Genomic DNA, 26,231 nt, shown 5'->3' with positions numbered 1-26,231 from the left:
CAAATTGTGTCTTATCATTTCATGCAATATTATGACTGTTTGTCAGAGTGGGCCACTGCTATTGCACAAGATTCTTTAACTTTTAAAGGAATGATTTGGAATATGAAATTTTTCCACGATTTGTGTTTTTGGTAAAAATATTATGCATCAAACATGACCTTTTTGCATCAATGGCCCTTGCATACATAATGGAATTGAGAGCCTACTCTTTCCAAATGCTAATCCTTTAATACAGAATACAAGACCCTGTATCGCATTACCATAACCCATGGAATATCAGTGTATGAGTGTGTGTGAAAGTTGTAAAACTCAAACTGGCTATTAAATCTTGAAAGCAGGAATTACAGGAGGGGAAAAACAGTTTGTGAAATTCTACATCAATGAAAATGAAGTTTAGATATGTTTTAATACACTTCTATGATAAATGCTAGACCAGCATATTTTACCAACAGATCTATTTTACTTCTGATATGGTTACTGCCTTTTCACAATAGATATAGCTTTTATCAAAACACCGCGATGAAAGTTTTGATGCAATGAATGCGCCATAGTTACCGGGTAATTTAAGGGTCATCACATGTACTATAAGTATGCAATGGTAATGCATAATGGGGCAAACTATTGGGGTGAGTCGCCTTCCAAGAGTGATGGGGTGGGGTGTGAGGGAGAGTAGAGCCAAATAATGAAGGAAACCTTATTAAATGCTGCTGTAAAGTGGCACTAGGAAATGGCAAATCAAGCTTCTTTCATACAAAATTACAACATGACTTAGTAGAATTTGTAAACCCCTTTCTTTGGACTAAATTAGAGAAAATCAATTCATCATGCCTCAAGGACAGCATCAGATAGGACCATTCAAACATTAAATAGGGTAACCTTCACTTCACCTTCAGCCCTGTGAGAGATGAAGAACAACTTTAGCAAAGACTGACTTACTTGTCTTTCTGTGTGCCATTCTTTGGTCAGACCTGATACCTCCTCAGAGTGCACCGATTCCATTTCTTTCAACTTCTTCTTGAATGCTAACTTCAACTTGTGTTCATTATCTGACATTTTCTTCTCCAATTCTTTGATCTTCTCTGAGTGTTCATTCTCTAGTTCTTCAATTCTCTTGACAAAGTCTTGCTCTAGGTCTTCAATTTCTGACTCTTTTTCCTGTGGATCAAAATCAATTCAGCAATATTCATGGGTAAATTAAGCCACACTATAAAGTATATTCTTTTTTTTTGCATCTATTCAAAATTTTGAAAGAGGGTAAGTGGTTCAAAAAACACACAAAGAATTTTACACATGCATGTTTTATATTTATTTGTTTCCATGTAATATGATTGCCCAGTTGAGAATCAATGTTGAAAGTTCTTTGTCGCCTAGATGATTAACACTACTAGTATATTAACACAGGGCTCGAAATTAACTTTTTACCCTGGTAGTCCACTTGAGCTACCATTTTCTGAAGTTGGTAGCCCAGTGAAAATGGCTGGTAGTCCATGAATATTTTAGTTTAGTATAAGCCCCGGTTCAGCAACACAAAATAGAAGTAAAACTAGGGGCTTCAACTCGAGAAACCCCATGTTATGTGTCACAAACGCTTAATTTATGCTAATTTATGTATATTTTAACACTTTGTATCACTTTCAAAATCGGCCTATACATCCAAAGAAACTTGAGTAAAGAAAAAAATATTCTCATGAACTTTATGAACTGGCATGCCTTGTTACACCCAAGTCTCTCTATACAGAACGTAATACATTGATACCGATCTACAACCATAGACAAAAGACAGCGAAACTCAGTTAACTGACACAGTGTTTTATATTACTATTTCAAATCAAACTGATTACATAATCTCTTGATACAGAAGTTACAGTTTTGTGAAATTTCAGCATCAAAACCCTAAAACTTGACACAAGTACGTACGTCTTGTATGCTGTCGATCAACAGCATGGTGTGAACTAGCCCTGCGTACAGGTCTGTGTGTTCCCGGCGCTATACGGCCTCCACCACAGCCCTGCAACGGTCCATAGAGATAACTGGCGGGATTCAAAATGGCGATCTCCATGGGTAAACAACTTGTCAAGTACGATATGTTTCAGAAAACGAGCGGTTTAGACGTTAGGAGACGTTAATCGCATCTTTTCTGGGGTCGGTTAGGAGGTAAAGGTAGGCAGGGAAAGGATTTTGCCCCGATAGAGTAGAATTTCGGCAAAAAAGACCATTTTTTCGTTGCGGTCTGGATCCGGACCGCAGAGTCGCCAGTTATCTCCATAGACCGTTGCAGGGCTGTGGTGGGAGGCCGTATAACGCCGGTAACACACAGCCCTGCCATGCAGAGCAAGGTGTGAAATGGCATGCAAAGACTGCACACGGAAAAGCAACTCAACATTCTAGTATCAAATGCTCTGCATCTTGTGAAAACAACAACATAGCAGTGAAAATTGTAATAGTCACCAGAAAAAACTCTTATGAAAGGATAATTGCTTCAAACAAATGAAACTGCATGTTGACTGCATTTAGCTCGTCTGAAAGTGACGGACATCCCCGGGCGGACATCGCATGCCAAGTATTTCATGTCCCAGGCTTTGGTAGTCTGTGTGGGCTACCATTTCATGGACTTTGGTAGCCCCAGGGAAAAGTTGGTAGTTTGTGGACGCGGGACTACCGCTAATTTCGAGCCCTGTAACAGCATGCAAGATTTTTAAATACATTAAAAAAAATTGTAAATAAATATCTACATGCAGAAAAGCTATACAGTAAATTGACACTAACCTGAAGCTGTGTTTCATATCTGCTGACTAAAGCTTCAATCTTTTTATCATTTGCTTCAAGTTCCTTGTGGAGTTCATCAAACTGCTTTCTGTACTCTCGGTTAGATTGCTGTTCTTGTGCCTGGCCTCTCTCTGTTGACAAATGAAAAAACTTTTAAGTAAATGTGCATGATATCCTGGAAACCGTACACACCAGCAGTCCATCCAACTGTTGGATAAGCCCCAGTGAAAGCAAGGAGAAATTCTATTTGTATGAAAACAAAATCAACAATGCATAGAGTGAATGAATGACAATTTACACTCAACAGTCCATCATTAAGGTTAGGCTAGTGTCAAGTACTTCAAATTCTTGCACAAGCAAGTATGTCTGATTACAGGTTCTCATTGTGATGCATCATAACTCAATCTTGACAACTGGCCACCAACAGTAATGTGTCATTATCACCAAAAGCATTGGTACCTTGGTTTCTATCATACATAGCATTTCTATAACCAAAGCTTCCCTATATCAATGCTATTCTGCATTTCAAAGCACAGCATCCACGTTTATCACATGATGGTACAAATCACACAGGATTTACATGTTAGAGTACAAAACAAGAAAACATGGCTTACTACAGAATAGTTTGTTATTTAAAAAAAAAGACTCATTTTCCCGCATACAAACACTTCAGCAAAACTGATTTCAAACACTGAATTATACACCGAAGTCCTTCACAAATAAGTACTATCTTATACCAGCTAAAATAAAACAAACAATATACAGGTCAGAGAAAGTTTGCCGTCAGCCTTTGCATTTATGTAGTTTAAGAATTTCTTTCCTTCTTCTGCAATATTTGTTCACTTTTAAGAAATGTTATCGTGTCCTTAGCTTAGCCCATGCATAATAGAGTAAAGCACCCTCAACCATGTAAAAGCTTTTTTCTGTATCATGTCATGTCATATTGCCAAAACAAGATGAGAGCATGAAATAAGTGAATTCCTTTCACATACCCGGTATTTTGTTAACAAATTGTTTCTTATCAAACTTTGCAATCTGGACATGCAAGCATATTTAAACTAATTGTCAGACATGTTCCTCATATATATGTAAACTATTATTACAGTGTGCATTACAGCATGCAGGAGAAGTATGAGTACATTCTTGTGAACTGGAAACAGATTATGTGGACGTCAGTAGTGTGGTTTGCAAGATTTCCTTGAGTAAGATATTTTTAACCACACAACCTGTATCCAGTCCATCAAGACCAGAAGCAAAGCAGAGAATTCACTAAAGCAAATTGGCAAGACACAGCACAGCAAAACACAGCTATTTCTACATTTTAATTAAAACACTAAAGTGAAAAAGTAAATGATTAGCAACAAAATCTATAGAAAGAAATGAAATGGCAACTGATAAGACCACAATATTATAAATGAATAAAAGAAATATCATGCTATTCTGGTACAGTTATGACGTCCCTTACAAAATGCTGCTGGGATAAGAAGCAGTGGTTAATCTTTTATCACTTCCAAAACCTTTATCATGACATACATTTACCATCAAGTAGTTGGAAAAAGTTGATGAAACTGTTGAGGTTAAAGAGAGTTACAAAATGATGACAGATAGATATACATGCAGTGATATGTGAATAATGGAAATTTTGATCAGTAACTTTACTATAGACAGGCATGGGGTAAGCAAATCCAATATCCAACTTATGGGACCATTTTATTTCTTTAATTCCTGTTTGGCCAAATATTGCTCATTGATTGTATTCATTTAGTCTAATGAAGAACTGGACCACAAGTATCTGACAAATAAGGTATGAAAAATTGCAGATTCACATTGTCAGGTTTTAAAATCATTGGACTTGTTCTTTAAAGTAGAATTTCCCTTAGGAACAAATATTTGGCCTCTCAATTTTTTGTATTTCTATTTCAGTCTACCACGTGTGGGAGCTCATTTTGAAGCTTACTTGTATGGAGTAACTTTACAGTTTTCACTGGCTTATTCTTGTGAAAATTGAACATTTAATTTTCCATAGAGTTAACACAGGGATTGCGATTATTTTGAATTTCAAGTTTCGGTAAATATTAGGTAATTTGTTTCTCTAGTACCAAATTTTGCATGGTGATCTCTGAATTGTATTGTTGATTTTGTAAGAGAATGGTCTAAATGGTCTAAAAGGTCTACAAATTTTTCAATTATGAGGTGCTAACTAGCTTATAAATGCAGGGGAGATATAGGATACAATCTATGATTTGCTCACTCCTTAGATGACATGCAACACAGATAAGAAAACGAGGGCAGTGTTGGGGAAGGGAAGAACACACAACTATTTTGTCCATTTTTATCTTCAAACCTACCAATCGCATTCTCAAGCGTTTCTTGATATTCCCTCTCTTTTTCAGCCATCGTGGTGTTGACCTCTTTCAATAATTGTTTCAATTTCAGATTATGGTCCTGTTCCGATTCCTCTTCTTTCTCTGTAAACTCTTTTTTCAGCTGCTTGATTTGACTTTCATAGTCACTCTTTAAAGTATCTAGTTTCATTTCATATTTGTCTTTCTGTTCTGCATTCTTCTCTGTCATTTTCTGTTCCAAGTCTCTCAGTTTCTGGTTGAGCTCTTCCCCTCTTGTTTTGTGTTTTGCCATGACTTTTTCTAACTCCTGAGTTACATTTTGTTGTTGTGTTTCAGCACCTTGCAACTGTTCTCTCACAACATTATCTTTTTCCTCAATCTCTTTTCTAAGTTGCTGTTCCTGCACTTCAAAACTAGTCCTACTTCGTGCATTTTCTTCTTCAAGCTCAGAAATCCTGTTTTCCAAGTCTTTCACAGACTTTGATTTTTCTTCTAGTAATCCTTCCTGTTCGGCGAGTTGTTTTTTAATCTCTTCATGTCTCCGGTCTTTCTCTTCGACTTGGGTTTGCAGCTGTCGTTTTATCTGTGCAAGTCTGGTCTCGGCTTTCTTTTTCAGTTCTGCAAGTTTGGTTTGTCCCTCTGTGCTCAGTCGTGCAGCTTGTTCTTCCAGCGCCGCTGTATGTTCCTCTTTCAGAGAATCAATTTGTGCCTGAAGATCCGAAACATGGCTGTCCTTTTCCTGCTGATTCTGTTCCGTCTCTGATGTAAATTGTTTGATTTTTTCATCGGCAGTGTTCAGTTTATCTGTAAGTTCACCAACCTCTCTCTCTTTCTCATTCAGCTTTTCGATCAAATCGTGACAGCTGCTCTCCACGTTATCAAACTTGACGTTGATTTCAGCCACGCTCGTTTCAAGCTCTGTAATCCTACTGTCTTTTGCGGTTGATTTCTCTACTTCACTATCAAAACTTTTCTTCAAATCCTCACAATGGCTTTCTAGCTCAGTAATTCTGTTATCTCTCACTGTTAATTTCTCTACTTCACTTTCCAGATTACTTTTCAAATCCTGGCACTGGCTCTCAAGCTCTGTTACTTTCTCTGTATGCTGATATTCCAACTCTTGTAAATTTGTCTGGTGCTCCTGGCTCAAGTCTTTGGTTTTACTTTCGTAAAATTGTTTCAATGTTTCAGTTTCATCACGGTGCTTGTCTGTCATTTCTGCAATTTTGTTTTCATACTCTGTAACTTTACCTTGCAAATGTTCATGTCGCTCCTGTACGCTCATCTGCGCTTGATGATCTCTCTCTTTCATTTGTTTAATCAGAGATTCCCGCTCTTCAAAGAAGGCCTTTTCTTGTTCATCCAATTTCATTTCCCATTCGGAAATTTCTGATTTGTATGTTTCACTCAACATTTGCAGTTTTTGCTTTGTCTCTTGGTGTTGGTCTCTGGCAGTTTTTAGTTCAGCTTGTCTTTCAAGATCAGAGTCAATAATGTCTTGAATTTTCTTTTCATATTCTGCCTTGACTTCTGATAACTCAGAGTTTTGTTTAGTCCTAAGTTCTTCAAGAACATTTTCGTGTTCCTGTTTTATCTGTTCAATATTTTGCACATGGTCAGACTGAAGTTTAGTAATTCTCTCTTCATTTTGCTTTCCTTGTACCTCCATATCTTCCTTCAACTTTTCAGCAAAGTGGCTCCCTTCTTTCAACTGTGCTGTTCCCTCTCCAAAACTTCTGTTTTCTCTGTGATTTGTTTTTCCAACATTTCAATCTTTTCTCTATGCTGTTGTTGCAAATCTTCCACTTGCTCATGATGTTCTTCTTTCAATAATTCACATTTTCTGTCATGTTCTGTTTCAAGAGAAGCCAATTTTTCTTGCATCTGTTTTTCGATTGCACTTACTCTGTCCTCATGTTCTTTCTGTAAACTTTCAATTTTTTCAGCATGGGATTTTTCCATTGCACTCAGTGTCTCTGCATGCATTTTTTGATTTTCCTGAAGCTGACTTTTCAAGTTGCCAATCTTGGCCTTAGCCTGGTCTTTAAAATCAAGCATCTGTTTCTTGTGTGTTTCTTGAGCACTAATAAACTTCTGTTGAAACTGAACTGTCACTCTTTCCAACTCTTCCTTTCTCAGCACATCCATCTTGGCAGTGACGTCTTCCATGCCCAATTCTTTTTCCTTCAAGAGTCCAGTAAACTGCTCACTATATTTTTCCTCTCTGTCTTTCATTCTGTTATCAAAGTCACTTTGTATCTTGGAAATAGTTTCAGAATGCTTCTTTTCTCTCTCTGTTGACTCCTTTTCAAACTTATCTTGCTCTTGTACCATTTTATCCTGAAGTTCTGTAATTTTTGCCATCAATTTTTTGGTCAAGTCTTCTTTCTCTTTTGTCAAATCTTCTCTGACAGTTTTGATTTCATCTTCAAACTTCTTCTGCTCACTCATGACCTTGTCTTCCATCTCTTTGCTTTTTTCAGACAATTTCTGATTTAATTCTTCAATTTGTTTTTTCAGTCCTCCAATCTTGCTCTTGGCTTGGTTTCTCAACTCTCCAAACTGCTGGGCATGTTTCTCTTCAGCTTCTTTCATGTTTTTGACATGTTGCTCTGTTAGATTTTGTATTTTTTCTCCGGACTCCTTTTCCTTCAGGTCCATCTGTTCCTTGTGTGCAGTCAGTAAGTTATCCAGCTCTTCCTTCAACTTGCTCATATTTTCTTCACACTCCCTAAGTTTATTGTCTTTCTCTTCCTGAAGCCCCTTAACCTCTGCTATTTTAGCAGCAAGGTCACCTTCCAATGCAGCAATTTGTTTGTTATATTCTTGGGAGATATTATCCTTTTGCTTGTGAAAATCTTCCTGTACCCTGTTTATCTCTTCCTCATTCTTATCTTTCAGTTCTTTGAGTTCAGTACCATGTGCCTCCTTCAGATTCTCCAAAGAATTGTTCAATTCTTCAACCATGCTCTCTTTCTCTCTGAGCAAAGACTCCACAGTACTTAGCTTTGCTCCTAGCTCATTGCTGACTTCACTCACAACACTTTCCCTCTCCGTCTCCATGTCTTTTAGCTTCCTAGCAACCTCGTCTCTTTCACTCTTCATTGTCTTTTCATGTTCTTCTTTAAGTTTCACTATCTCATCTTGCAGAGATTGTATTTCACGTTGTAGTTGTTCTTGCATAGATGCTTTCTCTTGTTCTAACCCATCTATGGTCGCAGATTTCTCTTTCAGTTGTTCTTCTAGCTTATTCATTGTCTCTGCATGATCTCCTTGACTTTTATCCACACTGTCCTGCATATTTTTCAGTTCAACTTTCAAATTCTCAATTTCTGCTTCTCTTGCCTTGACATCGCTATCCAATCTTTCAACATTCAGTGCACTGTTACCCTGTTCTTCTGACAATCTTTTTACATCATCTGAAAGTTGAGTAATCTCTGCTTCTTTCTCTTCAATCTGTTTCTGCTGTGATGCTATTTGACCCTGTAAGCTACAAACATGTTCATTCTGTCTGTCTGTCATTTCTCTCAGTGTTGTCTCCTGATCTGAGTTCAGACTCTCAATATTATTTTGAAGTTCTTGCTCTTTGAGTTTCATCTCCTGGATGGTCTTTTCTTGTTTGCTGATGGTTTCATTGGCAGCAGTGAGTTTATTTCCCAATTCTGTTGTCACCTCACTCACAGAGCTCTGCTTCTGTACCTCCAGGGCTTCTAGTTTCCTGGCTAGGTCTCTCTCATGACTTTCCTCTTGAAACTGCAATTTTTGTTCATATTCTGATACTTTGTGTTCATGTTCCCTAGTCTTGTCTTCGAGAGTCTTGCCAAGAGATTCCACTTGCTGTCTCAATTCACTGATTTCAACCAATTTTTGTTCAAGTTGATTCTGTAGCTCCCTAATCTCCTTTGTTTTCTCATCGGATTCTTTCTGCCTCAACTCCTGAAGCTTTGTGACTTCAGATTCAAATTCTTGAACCCTTTCATTTAACTTTCTGGCAACCCCATCACGTTCCTCCGTCATCAACTGGATCTGCTTTTCTAGTTCACTTCTCTGTTTTTCCTTTTCTTCACAACTTGCCAACAAACTTTCCTTTTCAGCATTCAACTGTTTATTCTGTGATTCATATTCTTCTTTCTGGGACTGAAAGTCATTCACTTTTTCCTCCAATGACCCTGTTAAATTTTCATTAGAGTCTTTTAATTTCTGTATTTCCTCTCCTAATTCTTTGACAGTACCTTTAAGCAATTCTTTCTCCTCTCGCAAGGTGCTAATTACTTGCTCACCTGATAGATTCTTGTCTGTCAAGCTCTTTTCCAGACTAGAATTTTCTTCTTTAAGTTTTGTGATTTCCGCTTCAAACTCCTCAATCTTATTGGTTTTATCCTTGAGTTCATTTTTTTGCACTTTGATCTCATTCTGGAGTCTGTTTTCAACCTCTTCGAGTTTACCTTCATATTCTTTCCCCATTTGTTGCATTTTATCCGTCTCAAACACTTGCTCCTCCAACTGTTTCACTTTTTCCTGTATGTCTTTCACATGGTTCTCTGTTTCAACTTGCAACTTTTCTTCAAGCTCTTTCAAAATTTTTTCTTTCTCTGTGAGAGTCCTGTTCTGTGTTTCACTGGTCTGTTTGAGGTCATTAACACAGGCAGTAAGTTTTTGAATCTGGTCTATCTTCTCCTGAATCACATTATCATGGTTTCTGTTCATATCTTCTGTCTGTCTCCTGTATTGACTCTCTAAGTCACTGCAGACAGTTTCAAGTTTTTCCTCATGATTCCTTTGTAAATCCTCAACTTGCTGTCTACGTTCCTGTGTTAGCTCCTCGATCTTTGCCGTCATATCTTGGCTGTGTTTTGCATGCAATTCGTCAGTTTGCTTTTCATGCTGGGCTTTCAGCTTGGCAAATGTGTTCTTGTTCCTCTTGGCTATTTCTTCAATCTTGGCGTTGAATTCCTGGATTTCCATGGCATGTTTGTCTTTTAACTGCTGGATGTAACTCTCCTGTTCTAACTTCTCCTGTAAAATAATTCAGATGATGACCTCGAATGAACAACAAATTTTGGTGCAAAACAACTGTGTTATATGTACAGTACTTCTGAATGTCATGGTAGTTGATAGGCCATTGGCTGTAACCTTTGATAATTTTTTTACTGTTTTTTGTTTCATATGTCTACTCAAAAAAGAATGTTGGAACACTAACTATTTAACTTGGCAGCACAGCACTGTTTTTGTACGTATCTGTTTCCAAGTCCAGACAAGAATTCACTTGTCAACAATAACAATGCAGTCTACACATGTACAGGCTGAGTTGACAGGCTGAATACTGTGTATCTCAACATGCTTTGGGGAGTAGAACAAGAAACTGTAGTTGACATTAAAAAACAAAATAAGTGAAAAAGATCATCAAAAGCTACGACTACTGGTCCTTTAATCATTTTTATCACATATTAGTGAAATTTATGAGAAAACACAATATACACAAAGAAAACAATTTCAGACAAAGGCCGGAAACATTATACTAGCATATGATGATTATCCTGTAATTTTTGGCCTTTATATACAGGCAATTTAAAATATTTCGTTGAACATTGCGAACGACCATCATAATTTGCACTATAAAGTTACTGATTTTAAACAATCAAAGTCAACTATCATTACTTCAAGCCTTTCTAAAATATATTTGTATAATCAAGCATATGAAACTTATTTTAGATCTTACAGCTGATATCAAAATTGAAATGTTTTTCCTAGAAATACATGCGACTTACTGTTGTCATGTTATCAATGATTCTTTGGAGTTCATCTTTCTGATTGTCTTGAGCCGTCAAGGCAGCAGTCTTCTGTAACTCTCTCTCTTCGATAGCCATCATCATCTCTTCTCCTTTCTCTTTCAGATGTCTCTTCATGTTCTCTTCCTGAAGCTGAATGGAATGCTCACATTCCTTTTCCTGGTGAAAAATCACACACAGAGATGTTATCATCTGTATCTCTGCTTCTAGATCAAGGACTGAAAAACAGAGGTCCAAGCTTAGCTGCAGTACAATTTATCACCATCCTGGGGGGCATGCTTGTATTTATTCTGTGTGAAAGGTACCTTAAGACATGCAGTGAATGGTACCATGCGGAAAATAGGCCCAGCGCTTCTAAGGTGTGCATCCTCTTTTGGTCAACTTGGGTCAGCTTAGGACCTCAAAGATATTTTTATGAATTAAATTTCAAACAACCTACAAAATCATGTGTAATTTCAACTTTTAGATATGCTCATCTCCATTCAGATTGCTGATGGGCATTGAAAAGATGATGTGTGAAATATTCTGGCAGAATTTACACAGCAGCTTTACTGCATTTTGGGCCTACTTTCAAGCCAACTTGAGTTGAGAGCAGAGGATTATAAAACCCTTGAGAGAAAAAGATTCAATTATCTTCAGACACAGACAGACCAAGTCAATTACTGAACTATTCCTTTGTGATGGTAGAAATTCATTATCAAGAATTGAAGTTACAGTTGTGCGGTCAAAAGAAGATGATTATGCTCCCAGTTTACCAGTAACAGCTAGTCTTTCATCTTTCAGACAAGTTTACTTCAGGTCAATTTAAATTCATTATATTTCAGCTAGATATAAAACAGGTTCTAGCAGAATACATGTTACAATGTGACATGTATCTAGTCACTATACTTCAGGTCAATATAAATTCATTACTTTTCAGCTAGATAAAACAGTTAACATAAAACGTTACATGTATCAAGCTATATTAGTAATATGACGGTGCTGAACTATTAAGACTGCCTTATATATTTACTAACGTCATTATCACTTATTACTATGTTCAAATTGGTCATCTACTGATCCAAACATGGACACAGATCACGATGGGAGTGTTCACAGAGAAATGTACCAAACAATGACATGAGCAAGAAATGTAATATGACAGAAATACCCATTTACTGAACTTTATCTTTACTTCAAATGAGACAATGAAAATGTGACACTGAGTAGAGAGTAGATAATTATTTTGGAATTGACAGAGATAGCTCATGTATAAATACATTTCATTTCAAAAAGTTGTTTACCTTCATTTCCAAAGCTTCTTGATGTTCTTTATCTTTCTTCTCCATAACTTCTTCCCAATGTTTGTTATTCTTGGATAATTCTTCCTGCAGATGTTTGTCTTTCTCTGCTAGAGCTTCCTCTTTTTCTTTCAATAATTCTTCCTTCATTTTCTCTTTGTCTTGCTGTCATTGAAAACACCAGAAAACAAATTACATGATTGTAGTATCATTGAAAAGTTACAAAACAGTGATGTTGTGATTATTGAATAAATTTGTAAATCTTCTCAACAGCAAAATTCTGCGGATAAAAATGTCTTCACATTTTTTTTATCAATGTTTGAATCATGTGAACCAGAGTGAATATTTTATCTGTCGCATGCCACTGACTTCCAAACATCATAAATTAATCTTCCTGTAACTTGGTTCTTGCTATACCAATGATATAAATCGTAGTAAACAGAAGAGGGGGTTCATTGAAAGTCCATATAAAGCCATACTTCTGATTTTTCTCAATATTTCTCTTGTAATACATTTGCAGCTTTTTATCATATATTAGATGACCAATATACAGGTTCATTATCACAGATTTATGCCTGTATCTACATGTATATTTGTGTTGCCTAATCTGAAGAACATTAATGCTTCATTTTTTTACTACTGATGCATACACACTTTGCATATTAAATTCTCTAGTTTTGTTGTGCATGATAGTGGCTCTATGAGAGTTTGAAAGAAATGTCTCCATTTACCTGCATCAGTGAGATGACAGCTTGTTTTCCTCTGGACAATTCCTGAACAAGGTTTTGTTTTTCTTCCTCTTCTCTCTTCTCAGCTCTTTCTAGTTGTTCCTTTGCTTCAATCACTGTAACAATACATGTAATGACATACCATTTCAGATACTGCATCACTTGACTGGCTCATCACCTATCCACTGTAAGTTCTATGATGGCTGGCTGAGTCAGTGAATTTTCCACTCCAAGGGTCCACCAGACCAATGAATGACATGAAAATTGTGTCATGGAGAACAAATGCAAGATAATAAGGAAGTCCAGATTCCGACAAAGAAAGAAATGTCTAAAGAATACAAGCAAAACTTAAAGATGAAGCTGCAGTACTACTGGATCTTGTTTGATACTAGTGAAAAAGGACCACTATATTACAAGTGTAACCACGGACTACTGGGGCTTGGTTAGATACTATTGCAAAGGACAGCCCACCACATAGAGTCTACAATGCCATCATACACTGTATAGCATTGCTAATCCCCTCACATTGACCACACTCACCCAATTTATCACTTTGTTCTTTCTGTTGTTGGATTTCTTCTTTCTCCTTGGTCAAATTTCTGAGTTTGGCTCTGAGGTCAGCAATTTCTGACTCTCTACTCTCCATTTCTTCATGCATTTGTCTTTTAACCTCTGCAATACCAATGGCTCTCTCACCCTCTGCTTTCTCAACCAGGGCCTTAGCTTCTTTCTGTAATTCCTGCAAGTTGTTCAAACTTCCTACCTCAGTGATGAACTTATCAGAGGTTCATATGGGAATAATATGTGTGATGAACATCTTCTATGTTATGAGTGTGACAGTGTACAAGTAGTGATCAAACCTTAACAAACAACATTGCTCATAATCTTGCTGCGCTTATTTCCCATCAACTAAAATGTAAAAAAAATACCCAATATACAACGCAAAATATTTAATTTTCTTCTGGCTAAATTGTGTTTTGTTAACCTCCTCTATGCTACATGTAACTATGAGATCTCAAAATAATTATCTCAAATCAAAGTTATAAACAAGATGTGGTGAGTTAACTTGATAATTCAATAAAAATAATTATTGCTATTCACACTAACATATTATCAAACTGAAAAACCTATAGTAAGTTAATGTCTGAGTTCATTGAATATTGGTTAGTATTTATTTCATTCTTATCAAAAATCAACAAGGAAAATCTGAACTCTAGCCCTATCAAGGCCTAAAGAGAAAAAGGAACAATTGACCTAATCGACAATAAATTTTACATTAAGTGATCGATCTTCCAAAAAAGACTCTGTAACTGATACTGCATTTGTTGTTAGTTGTAAAATCAAATGGAAAAACTCAATCAATAATTCACTTTTTCATGGTCTACATTTGTAAAAACCAATGTTTACAATGTTTGACCTGTGTAGGGAGACACATGAATGAAGAGGTTAAAGATCACAACATTACCTGTGCCTTCTGCATTTCCTGGGATTTTTCCTCCAGTTGTTTCTGCAATTCCTCTTTTTCTGTTGTCAACTGCATGCATTTTTCCTTGTTGTTCTTTATTGTTTCCTTGCATTTGTTCAGCAGACCTTCCTGCCTTTTGATCTGTGGAGTTGAACAGTGAAAAATTCAGACAGAGAAATCAAGGTGAAAATATCAAAATGGAAAGAATAACTTTGCAACCAGAAATCATTTATCCTATCCTTCATTTTATCTGACATTGTAGATCAAATTTACAATAATTGTTATAGATACCAGTATGTACATTTAACAGTTACATGATTTGAAGTTTTATACTGCATAGAGTTGAAGCTGCATCCAAAGTCATGGCTGTGCCAAGATGTGGACTTATGAAATCAATTTTTGTGATTGTCAAGAGCTCCAAAATAACTCTTTGAATGTGTTATCCATATCCCTTACAAAGACTATACCTTGATTTCCATGTAATTATAAGGGCTACCTAAGATTTACTGTACAAACATTTAATTAAATAAATCTCACCTTTTCTTTCAGCTTTTTTACCTTATCTTCAGTTTCTTCACTTTTTGCAGCCTCCTCTTTTTCGGTCTCAACCTTTTTGCTGTCAACTTCATCTGGGTTGATGCCGTCTTTCAAGAGACGTACCTAGATTTTAGAACATGTGTAATCATGAGAGTTAATTCTTTTTTGTAGAAGTTCAAAGAAAACTGCTACATGTTGATAGCCAGCTTGACAACTACATAACACAGGTTTACAAATAAGATATATTTTACACAAACACAGCACAAAATATGGGTTTGTAACTTGTCTTCCTTTTATGGGAATTCTATTTGTAAATGTTATTTTCTGTTTTAGGAAGACCACTGTTTCTTAAAGATACCAGTATTTTAAGGCATCATATAATTAATTTTGTACAATCAAAGCCACTTTTTATTATGGATATTGAATTATTGCAGAATACATTTTTAAGAATACTCTATTTACTTTTGATGACAGTAACTTTGTATTTTCTGTGGCCTTTCCAAAGCAACCTGTCTTGCCTAAACGGAAAAATTTATAGCAATTTCCAATATGCTAATATTTAGTATGTTACAATACTTGCCAACAGAATGACACAGTTGAATATTGTTCTTGTTAAATGACAAAAAAATTGCAATCCTGCACGGTACAGGCATTTCATAATATTTGTCAATAAATTGAATTTGTTTATGGATACCTGATGAATAGCTAGACAGGCAAATAGTTCTACTTCCAATATGGCTACTTTGCCTATATCATGAACGGTGTCATGACAGGTCTTTTGATGATATAGGGTTTGAGTTCAGGACAGCCGGGACAAGGTGCAAACCTGTGTATGCATAGATGTCACAGCTGTCAGAGGGATTGGAGTTAATAGTTTGATGCATGCCACATACCATACAGACTGTCAACATTTGTTCATGTTGCTATTTGTTTTTTTGTCAGACATGTGTTGACAGGTCAGGATGTGTACGTGATACACACAATTAATCTGTATGTGACACATGCAATTTGTCAAGTATCAGATTTTCCCACATACAATCTATCTGTATGTGACGCATGCAATTTGTCAAGCATCAGATTTTCCTACATAAAATCTATCTGTATGTGACACATGCAATTTGTCAAGTATCAGATTTTCCCACATAAAATCTATCTGTATGTGACACATGCAATGTGTCAAGTATCAGATTTTCCTTTGGATTTTAGCGGGAGAAAATCTGAAAACCTTATAAATGAGCAATGTTAATGATTTGTTGTCAAAAGGCAATGGAAAATGGAAACTTATCCAAATTTAGATACATTGAATTGTAAAATAACTTGCACGGTGATAAGACCTTGACAGCATGGCACGTGAACTTTGTTTTTTGTCAATTGTGATTGACATTTTTACCTTGATATTCTAGTGGTTGATAGTGTTTGAAAATTAGGAGGAAATTCTGAAACTCATCATGGGTAACAATGACAAATACATAATGATGACATCATGAATGATACAGAATAAATGATATGAAACAAATAATGATGACACACAAATGTTTTAATTATTTCACAACTAACTTTTTTCTAGGAAAAGTTGATACCGAAATGCTTACACTAAAGTCAGGCTGAAAATGGAAGATGTTGTACTGAAGCAAAGATTGGACTAAATTATGCAATACTGGCATGACAATGAAATGCTTGACAGGCATGGGACATACTACTGTGCAACTATCTTGATTAACCAGACCATGCAATATTTGATAAGCTAAAATAGCGTATGGAAGAAAGCGTTCCACCATGAATGGATCCACTAACCTGTGTTTGCAAAACAGAGATAAGTTCATCCTTTTCTTCCAGACTAAAGCGGAAATTTTCTTCCATGTGTGCTTTGGCTTGTCGATCTAATTGGGCTGCCTGCATGCAATCAATATGGAGAAGTTTTCAAAATTACAAAGCTTGGATGGGATCAGACGGATGAGACTTTACACATACAGCATAGATCTACTAAATTATACACAGGATCAAAATATGTTTTCATGTTCCACACATAAATACAAATACACAAATGTGGTAACGCTCAGTCCCTCCACAGGGACTGAGGGTATCACAAGTAAATCACAGGGACTGATAAGTCACTGCAAATTCCCTTCTCATTGCAAGTCTCAGAGATGTCTCAGAGGTGTTTCTTTTTCATATCTTTACATAACTCCCTCTGACATCAAAATAATTTTTACAGTTTCCATCCAGCTTTGTAGTGGGCTACTAAACCGAACGCAGCCTGTGAATTGGTAGAAATTATGCAACGTAAATCATGAAATGACTCAAGTAAACCAAAATAAGGATTGAAATGAAGAGACTAGCAGTGAGAAAGGTAGGTCGGCAACAGACTTGCTAAAACTGAAGTGGTGATGTTCATGCATGGTGTATCTACAGTGTAGATGCAGTGATTTTGAATCCATTCTGACAACAATGCTCCATTGTGAGGCAGAAAATATTGACTGAATCAAAGACTTCAGTAATGGCAGCTTTGTTGGAATGATTTCAAACCTTTGCCTTGTTGATACCCAACACATACATCGTAACTCCACAACAGATCTTGATGACGCAACATGCTGGGATGATAAATTGATGATTAAGCCAAAAAACTCGAAGTGGTTTATTTCTCATCCTAATGAGCGTTGCTCTGGATTAGCCACGTCAACTGTTCTTTGCATTAGCTTATTCATTCATTCACATTATGATGCTCCAGATATTCTAAATCAAATCTGCTTTTATGCCCCCAGTAGAAATTTACGCAGGAAACCCCTTTTTAAACCAGACTTGTGTTCTGTTAATTGCAGAAAATTCTCGACAGTGCCCAGATGCAGTCTGTTTTTAATGATATCTCTTTTAAATGCAATATAGATATTTTTTCTACGCTGTGTAGTTTTAAAACTATTTTATCCAGTCATTTTAACAGTTCTGCTTTTGATTCGTGTATGTTTTTTTTTTCAATTTAATGTATCGTGCTACTTTTATGGTTGTCTTGTACATTTGTCTTGTGATTGTGTGACTTTTTTGTTTCGCAGATCTGTTAGTGGGTTTGCCCGTTGATCTGTGTATCAAATAAAATAAAATAAAATAAAAATAAAATAAAACAGTTTATGAAAGACAAAGAGTGTTAAAGATGGCATAAAATGGCAATGTATATTGGATCACATATGTAACAGTGAACCAATGGTTGTCATCTTGCCACATGTCAAAATTACTGCTGCATTTCAACATCTCTGCTTGTTTTTGTGTTGGTCAATATTGTGAACTCAAGAAAAATAATAAGACAAAGTGCATCGTTCCGTCATTTTTATCAGACACAGAATGAGAAATAAACCTGTAATTGTTTTTTGGCCACAGACTCTTGACAGTTCTGGCATCTCACCTGAATTGATGTGTTTACTTTGACAAGCTATGGCATTGATTATAACAAGAATGTAACACACAATCAGAGTTCATTTATAATATATCTTGTTCAAATCCATGGTACATGTAGAGCTACTGTTTTCACTAAGAGTAGTCCTGCCGGACCTCTGACTTAGCTATCACATTTTATCCATATCATTTTTTAACTGCTATGCTTGTTTCAATTTGTTTGAATTTTTTGTGTGATAATACCAGTACTTTTGTAGAGTACACAAATGTTGTGTAATTTATCAAATTGTAAGTGGATTGAAATACAGCTACTGCTATAATTTTACTGCTACTGTAATCCAATTATGCTGGCCTGTGTCTGTAGCGCCAACATACCCTACACCCAGTATTACAAAATTCTGAGCTGTAGGAATTTTGGAAAATTTCTTTTGAGAAAAATGTTCTCAAGTCTAAGAGAAAGAACACTTGGGAGTCAATATACACTACAGAGGGCACACTGCAAATAAGTGTACATTTGCTTTATTCACTTCAGTATTGCATATCTGCTTTACCTATTTTATCAGCAATGATGAAATATTTTCATTAATGATAAGATGTTTATAAAGTGTTTAAATATTTTTTTATATGGGAATGGTGAGTAAATAAGATGTAAACATTATTTTTTCAAGGTTCTACATACTGACTGTTATATGATCTCTATAAAGACAACAACAGTAAGATTTACAGTATTTGATTTCCTGATGACTTTCCCTTCTGACAATATTTTTTATCATGTCCGGTAAAACATTCCTTATTTGAAAGGATGTGTTTTTCCATCACTGTTCAAATTTCAAGACACACAGAGTTCTATTTTACACATTTGCATGTGCCTTTCTACTTTTCATACACAGCATAAATATTCTACCACCTACTTAGTGGCTGTCTAAGGATCATCATGTATCAGGCATTTTGTTCTATCTAAATCACTCATTTGTATATAATGTAATCATTCTTTGCTTTTTGTTATCATTTCATGAACATCAAATTCGCAATCATAGAACAAAATCAAATTTGACACCTCAAATTGTTTTTTTTGAGACAAAAACATGAAACAAATAATATCAAAATATGTAACTGTTGCTATTGGGGTTTTGCAGTATACAGTTCACTATTACCAGTATGGTAATTATTACACAAATTACAGCATGTGTATCAGTGCAGATTTTGCAGACTGGACATTCAAGCTGTAACATGAAAGTCTGTCAGAATACGTGTATTCATGATTTAAGCATAATATACGGTTATCATTCAACTGAAAGAAAAATTTATGACTGTGATTGAAATCGGGTTTGTATGACAGGTTTTCAGTTTTGATGGGAATATTTGCAAGGTGCAAAGCTCCCTTCACGCCAATCTAAAATTTCCTGTAAATAAAATATCTCATCATTATTAATGAGTCACAGCATGTATCAGGAAATGTACAGGATAGGAAACTTGAGTGGCTAGACAGCATGAGGTCAAAAGGTCAATGAAACCACAGTTGTGACTGTTTACAGTTAAAAATAGGTTATTAAGTCAAATAAAGAATATTTCAGTTTCCTGTAACATAGCTCCAAAAGTAGGTCAACTTGTCCTGAACTTTCAACTTTTATCTTCAGTTAAGTGTGATTCACAGAAAATTAAACAAAAGTTTGGAGCTTAAAACTTAATATTTGAAAATGCAGAAAGAATTTGTGGGTCTCGGCTATTATGAACGGGAGATAAGATTACCGGAAATACTTGTTTCTTGGTATAAATACTGTGCCCAGACTTTCCGGATCAACTATGCAATAAATAATGTGTGAAATAAGGCAAACATTTCTGTACATGACAGAAAATAACCTCTAAATTATGACTTTGATGTAAAAGTTCAAATTGATGTCTGCAAAAAAGACTGGTTTTATTTCTCAATGCTTTGATTCTATGTGAAAAGCAATTGATCAATGTTTTTCTGTGTCATGAGCAGAAAGCTGGGAGTATTCAGGCAATCTGATCACATCCATTAATAACCCTACTACAGGCTATATTGTGGAGCTGAGGTAGGCAGGTTACTGACAGTCTACAAATTTAGCATATGGTAACAGATGTTGGTCTTTTAAACAAATTTAATTTGTCATGGAATAGCACCATCATAAAAGCAATTTATTCTTGAAGCATAATTCTAGAACAATACGATTACTGGACAGACACTGATGCAAAAAACTGATAAAGTATTATTTTTTTTAAATACAGAAACTTTGCTATCCATTCAGCACTTTTTCAATTGTGTTTATTTCAGTTCATGAAATACCAAAATTTTGTGTTGCCTGATGGCTAGCACTAGATATTGATGAATATATGAATAGTCCACATCTGTGAGAACTCTCCTGAGTGTGGTGTAAGGTAATAGTATTAAAAGCATGAAAGTGTTACGTGCAGAGAAAACGAACAAAAGGGTGAACTCAGCAGTTAACGTTTAAACAAAATTTATTACGAAAATAAAACTAATTGCTAAGTTAGGGATAGGATACAAGCTTTAAAGTGTACAGATACTTATCTCAGCTGGGACGGCAAAGCTCCAGTCTCAGAGTTGTAACAGTCAGTGGATGAATGAACAGTCCTTTGGCTTGCAGGCTTGAAGCTGCACAAAGACCACAGTATAAATCCAGCGTTGACAGTGAAGGTCTTGAAAAGTCTTGAGAATGACTACTGCTGGAGTTTAGTAACACACAAGAGAACACAATCCCAAAAGTCTGACTGGAAGCTGTGCACGTCCCTTTTATAAAGGCATGTAAGAACAATCTAGAACCTTTTATTGACATGCTAATTACTGTTCTAAAATTATCTCCCTTACACAACTAATCAACTTTCCAGAACATTCCAAACATGACTAATTGAATTCAAGGTTGTGAGGTCATCAAGGGCAGTGACCTTGGGAATGTTCTAGACTGATTGAACTCAGGTCATGATGAGTGTGGGGTAAATGACCTACATGACACACCCCCTCTTCAAAAAAAGAAAATTTTCAAAGAAAAATCTTTCTTTTACAAATGTAATCTTGAAAAGGATTTAAGTACTCAAATTTTGTTTTACTCTAAAGTAAAATTTCTTGAAAGTGAACAACAATAAAATTTCTTGAAAGTGAACAACAATAATTTCTAAATACGAGAGAGACAGTCTGCAATTAAATTGTCTCTGCCTTTGATATGTCTAATGTCAAGATTAAACTCCTGTAACATTAAACTCCATCTTAGCAATCTCTGATTTTTGCCTTTAAATTTCTGCAGAAAAACAAGAGGGTTGTGATCAATATAAACCACTATTGGCTGATTTGAAGAAGTAACATAAACTTCAAAATGCTGTAAAGCTAATATCAAAGATAAACACTCTTTTTCAATTGTAGAGTAGTTTCTCTGGGATTTGTTAAATTTGCGTGAAAAATAGCAAACAGGATGATCTATACCATGACTATCCTCTTGCAATAAAACAGCACCAGCAGCCGTATCACTAGCATCCACAGCTAATTGAATGGCAAAGTGAAATCTGGTGCAGACAACACTGGAGCACTTCGCAGTATGGCTTTAAGTGTATCAAATGCCTGTTGGCATTGCTCTGACCAAACAAACTTTACTTTCTTTTTAAGTAAGTTAGTCAAAGGCTCAGTAATTGTGGAGAAATTTGGACAGAATTTTCTGTAGTAACCAGCCATACCGAGAAAGCGCATCAGTTGTCGTTTGCAGTTTGGTATGGGAAAACTTGAAATGGCACTGATTTTGGCATCAACAGGTTTTACCTCACCCTGTCCTACAGTATGTCCGAGGTAAGTTACCCTTGCCCAACCAAACTCAGATTTGGCAAGGTTGACAGTCAACATTGCTTTGCTCAGTCTCTCAAAGAACTTTCGCATGAGCTTGATGTGTTCCTCCCAGGTGTCACTATACAGGATGACGTCGTCAACGTAAGCTGCACACCCGTCTAGCCCGGATATGACGTCGTTGATCATCCGTTGGAACGTTGCCGGAGAGTTCTTCATTCCGAATGGCATCACCTTGTACTGGAACAATCCGTCTGGTGTAACAAAGGCGGATATTTCACGAGCACGATCCGTCAGAGGGACTTGCCAAAATCCCTTCAGTAGGTCAAATTTTGTCACATACTTGGCTTTTCCCACTCGGTCGATGCAGTCATCAATCCTCGGGATTGGGAAAGTGTCTGTCTTTGTTAAAGTGTTGACCTTCCTAAAGTCCGTGCACATGCGATAACTGTGATCTGATTTGGGAACAAGTATGCACGGCGAACTCCAGTTACTTTTACTGGGTTCAATAAAGTCATTGTCCAGCAGGTATTTGACTTCTTCCTGGAGATATTTGCTTTTGTTGGATTCAGTCTGTATGGATGTTGTTTTACAGGCTTACTGTCCCCAACATCAACGTCGTGATAGATGACGTTTGTCCTCGTTGGAACATCTTGAAATAGGTGTTTATATTCGTGGAGCAGTTCTTTCACCTGTTGTTGTTGTTCTGGCTGGAGGTGTGCCAACTTTGTAGACTCCAGCTTCTCCAGGATTTCTGAGTTTTGAAGCTTGACCGAGCCCAGCTTTGAGTTTAGAGTATTTTCACTCAAGTCAGTTTCAGTATCACTATCTTCATAATGGTTTGAACTGACTGCACTGACAGGCTGAGTTATAGTAGGATTATCCCTATCCAAATATGGCTTAAGCATATTTATGTGACATAGCTGTTTTTGTTTTCGCCTGTCAGGTGTTATTATGATGTAATTTAAATCGCTCAATTTTTTATCAATTAGGTATGGCCCAAAGTAACGAGCATGGAGTGGTTTGCCAGGAATTGGAAGTAGAACAAGAACTTTTTGACCTGGTTCAAACTTCCGTTTTGAGGTGCTTTTATCATATCTGGTTTTCATTGACTGCTGAGATGACTCAAGATTTTCTCTGGCTAATTCACATGCTTTAGAGAGTTTCGTACGAAAATCTGACACATTTTGCAAAATATTCAGACAATCATCATCGTCTGATAGGAATTTCTCTTTAACGAGCTTAAGTGGGCCACGGACTGTATGTCCAAATACAAGCTCAAATGGGCTAAAAACCAAGAGACTCTTGAATTGACTCTCTAACAGCAAAGAGCAGAAAATGAATTCCTTCATCCCACTGCTTCTCTGTGTCAAAACAGTAGGTCCTAATCATGTTTTTCAAAGTTTGATGAAATCGCTCAAGAGCACCCTGACTTTCTGGATGATAGGCGGATGACCTATACTGTTTAATGCCTAGCTGATCCATTACTTGTTGAAAAATTCCAGACATAAAGTTGGAGCCTGATCGGACTGGACACATTTAGGGAGGCCAAATAAAGTGAAAAATTTGACTAAAGCTCTCACTATAGTCTTTGTCTTTATGTTTCTCAGTGGTATGGCTTCTGGGAACCGAGTTGATGTACACATAATTGTCAACATGTACTCATTTCCTGATCTTGTTTTTGGTAGGGGCCCAACACAGTCTATTAGTATCCTACTAAATGGTTCTTGAAATGCAGGAATTGGCTGTAAAGGGGCCTTTGGAATGGTCTGATTCGGCTTTCCTACCATTTGACATGTGTGACAAGTTTTACAGAAATGTGTTACATCTTGCCTGAGATTAGGCCAATAAAAGTGACTGAGAATTTTGTGATAAGTTTTCCTTACTCCTAAGTGACCAGCCCAGGGGGTTTCATGGGCCAGGCGCAATATTTCAGCACGGTAGGGCTTGGAACCACAATTTGATGTTTTTAGCCCAATCGTCATCAACCAAAACATCTGGAGGTCTCCATTTACGCATGAGAATACCAGATTTTGTATAATAGGAAACAGAGCTATCTGAAGTTTTACCTTCATCATCTACCCTGTCAAACAAAGACAAAATATCTGGGTCTTTGTGTTGTTCTGCAATGAGATTTGATCTAGAAAATGTCTGACTTTGGCAGCAGAAGTTTTACTGGAAGTTTCAAATCCACGAGGGATAACGGAATGATCCATGTCAAACACCGACTGAGAAAGGTGTCATTTAAGTCAACATCTGTGACATTATTTTTGAGAGTATTTTGATTCTCGGAAGTTTTCTTTGACATGGCTCGAGTAATGGCACATGAAGGAAATAAATCGGGTATCTCTTGTTCAATGGCTCTGGATCCTGATCTAAACTAGGATTATCAGTCACAAGTGGATTAGTAATGACCTTGTCCCCAGCAAGGTCGTTTCCAAGAAGAAGGTGAATCCCTTCAAAAGGCAAAAAAGGCCTAATACCTAAAGCCACAGGTCCAGAAACAAAGTCCGAAGACAAATAGACATTATGGAGAGGAACAGGAATGTAGTCATTACAATCTACCCCCTTAATAAGAACTTTAGAACCTGAAAATGACTTTTCAGAAAACGGCAGGGTATCTGCCAACAAAAGAGACTGGGAAGCCCCGGTATCTCTTAAAATTTTGACAGGGGTAGCGGAAGAGAAATCACTAGAAAGTGATATAAAACCATTATGAATAAATGGCTCGAAAATACCCATAATGCTATCTTGAGAAGAATTGACCTTGACCTCATTAATTGGGGATAAGAGGGGTTTAACCTCAGAAAATGTGTTACACACATTATTAGACTCTAATTGAGTTGATGAAGAAATAAAGCCGGTTGGCTTAGATCCACTTTGACCACTTTGACCTTCACGTTTTCTTTTCAATTTGAAACACTCTGACATTAAATGGCCGTCTTTCTTACAATAATTACAAGAAAGTGTACCAAACTGTTTGTCAGAAGGAGATTGAGACTTGGGATCTGATGATGTGGGAGTGTTACTTGAACTCTGTGAACTGTTGTCATTTGATTTTCTACTCTCCTTTGAAAAATTCTTGGATGAAAAGGACGAGTTAAATTTACCTGCATTGTTTCTGTAGGAAAAGGACTGGGATGGTTGCTGAGAAATGAAGATTTGTGGGTCAACGAATAATCATCGGCCAAACGTGCAGCAACCTCCAATGTATCTGCCTTTTGTTCATTGATAAACGTCTTGATGTCACTCCGGATGCACCTTTTAAATTCCTCAATCAAAACAAGTTGTCGTAATTTGTCATAATTCTGACTGACCTTTTCAGAAGAACACCAACGATCAAACAGTTGTTCTTTTGTTCGAGCAAATTCAACATAAGTTTGATCTTTTACCTTCTCACAATCCCTAAATTTCTGACGGTAAGCTTCAGGCACCAATTCATAGCCCTTGAGAATTAATTCCTTCACAGAATCATAATCTGAAGCCTGCTCTACTGACAACTGAATGTAAATTTCTCTGGCTTTACCCACCAAAGCACTCTGCAAAAGCATAGACCAGGACTCCTTAGGCCAATCCAGACTCTGAGCAATTTTCTCAAAATGAAGGAATATTTATCAACATCCTTTTCTTGGAAAGGGGGGAACTAACCTGAAATGCTTAGTGATGTCAAAACCGTGTGAAGGGAAGGATTTTCCTGACTGTCCAAGCTCTAAACGTTTCATTTCTAATCTTTCCTGCCTATCTTTCTCTCTCTGTCTTTCTTCCATTTCTAACTGCATTTGTATTTTTTCTTTTCTAATGCCTGTCTCTCTTTTTCCATTTGTAATTCTAGTTTCTTGATCTCCAAATTTGTCTGCATTTCTAATTCTAATTTTCTGAGTTCAGAGGTAGACTCGGGCTCATAATCTTTCAGGGTGGATTCCTCAAATTGGCCTAAATCAACTAGATGTTTGGCAATACGGTACTGTATTTCCCTCTTGCGCATAGATCTTTTGACTTCTACTTTAAGGAAATTGGCCAGTGCAATGAGGTCGTCTTTTCTGAGGGAATCAAATGTGTCCTGATCAAGGTCATCCATTTCCTCTGGTTTAAATTCCGCCATGATTAAATTTCGCTGAGTTCAAAG

General features: G+C 36.5%; 1 protein-coding gene across 1 annotated transcript in view; it reads right to left on the bottom strand.

Annotated features, from left to right (window-relative positions):
- The window catches only part of LOC139141130 (golgin subfamily A member 4-like), a 53,323-nt gene that overhangs the window by 13,729 nt on the left and 13,363 nt on the right, over positions 1–26,231 (bottom strand). The window contains 11 exon segments of the mRNA XM_070710725.1: positions 937–1,155; positions 2,767–2,897; positions 5,115–6,826; positions 6,829–10,127; positions 10,880–11,059; positions 12,184–12,345; positions 12,912–13,024; positions 13,449–13,647; positions 14,374–14,514; positions 14,911–15,033; positions 16,705–16,803. Of these exon segments, the coding sequence (XP_070566826.1) occupies positions 937–1,155; positions 2,767–2,897; positions 5,115–6,826; positions 6,829–10,127; positions 10,880–11,059; positions 12,184–12,345; positions 12,912–13,024; positions 13,449–13,647; positions 14,374–14,514; positions 14,911–15,033; positions 16,705–16,803 (6,378 nt within the window).

This window comes from Ptychodera flava, chromosome 9 (assembly GCF_041260155.1).
Source record: "Ptychodera flava strain L36383 chromosome 9, AS_Pfla_20210202, whole genome shotgun sequence".
NCBI classification, from domain to species: Eukaryota; Metazoa; Hemichordata; class Enteropneusta; family Ptychoderidae; genus Ptychodera; species Ptychodera flava.
This window is presented reverse-complemented; position numbering and strand designations above follow the sequence as displayed.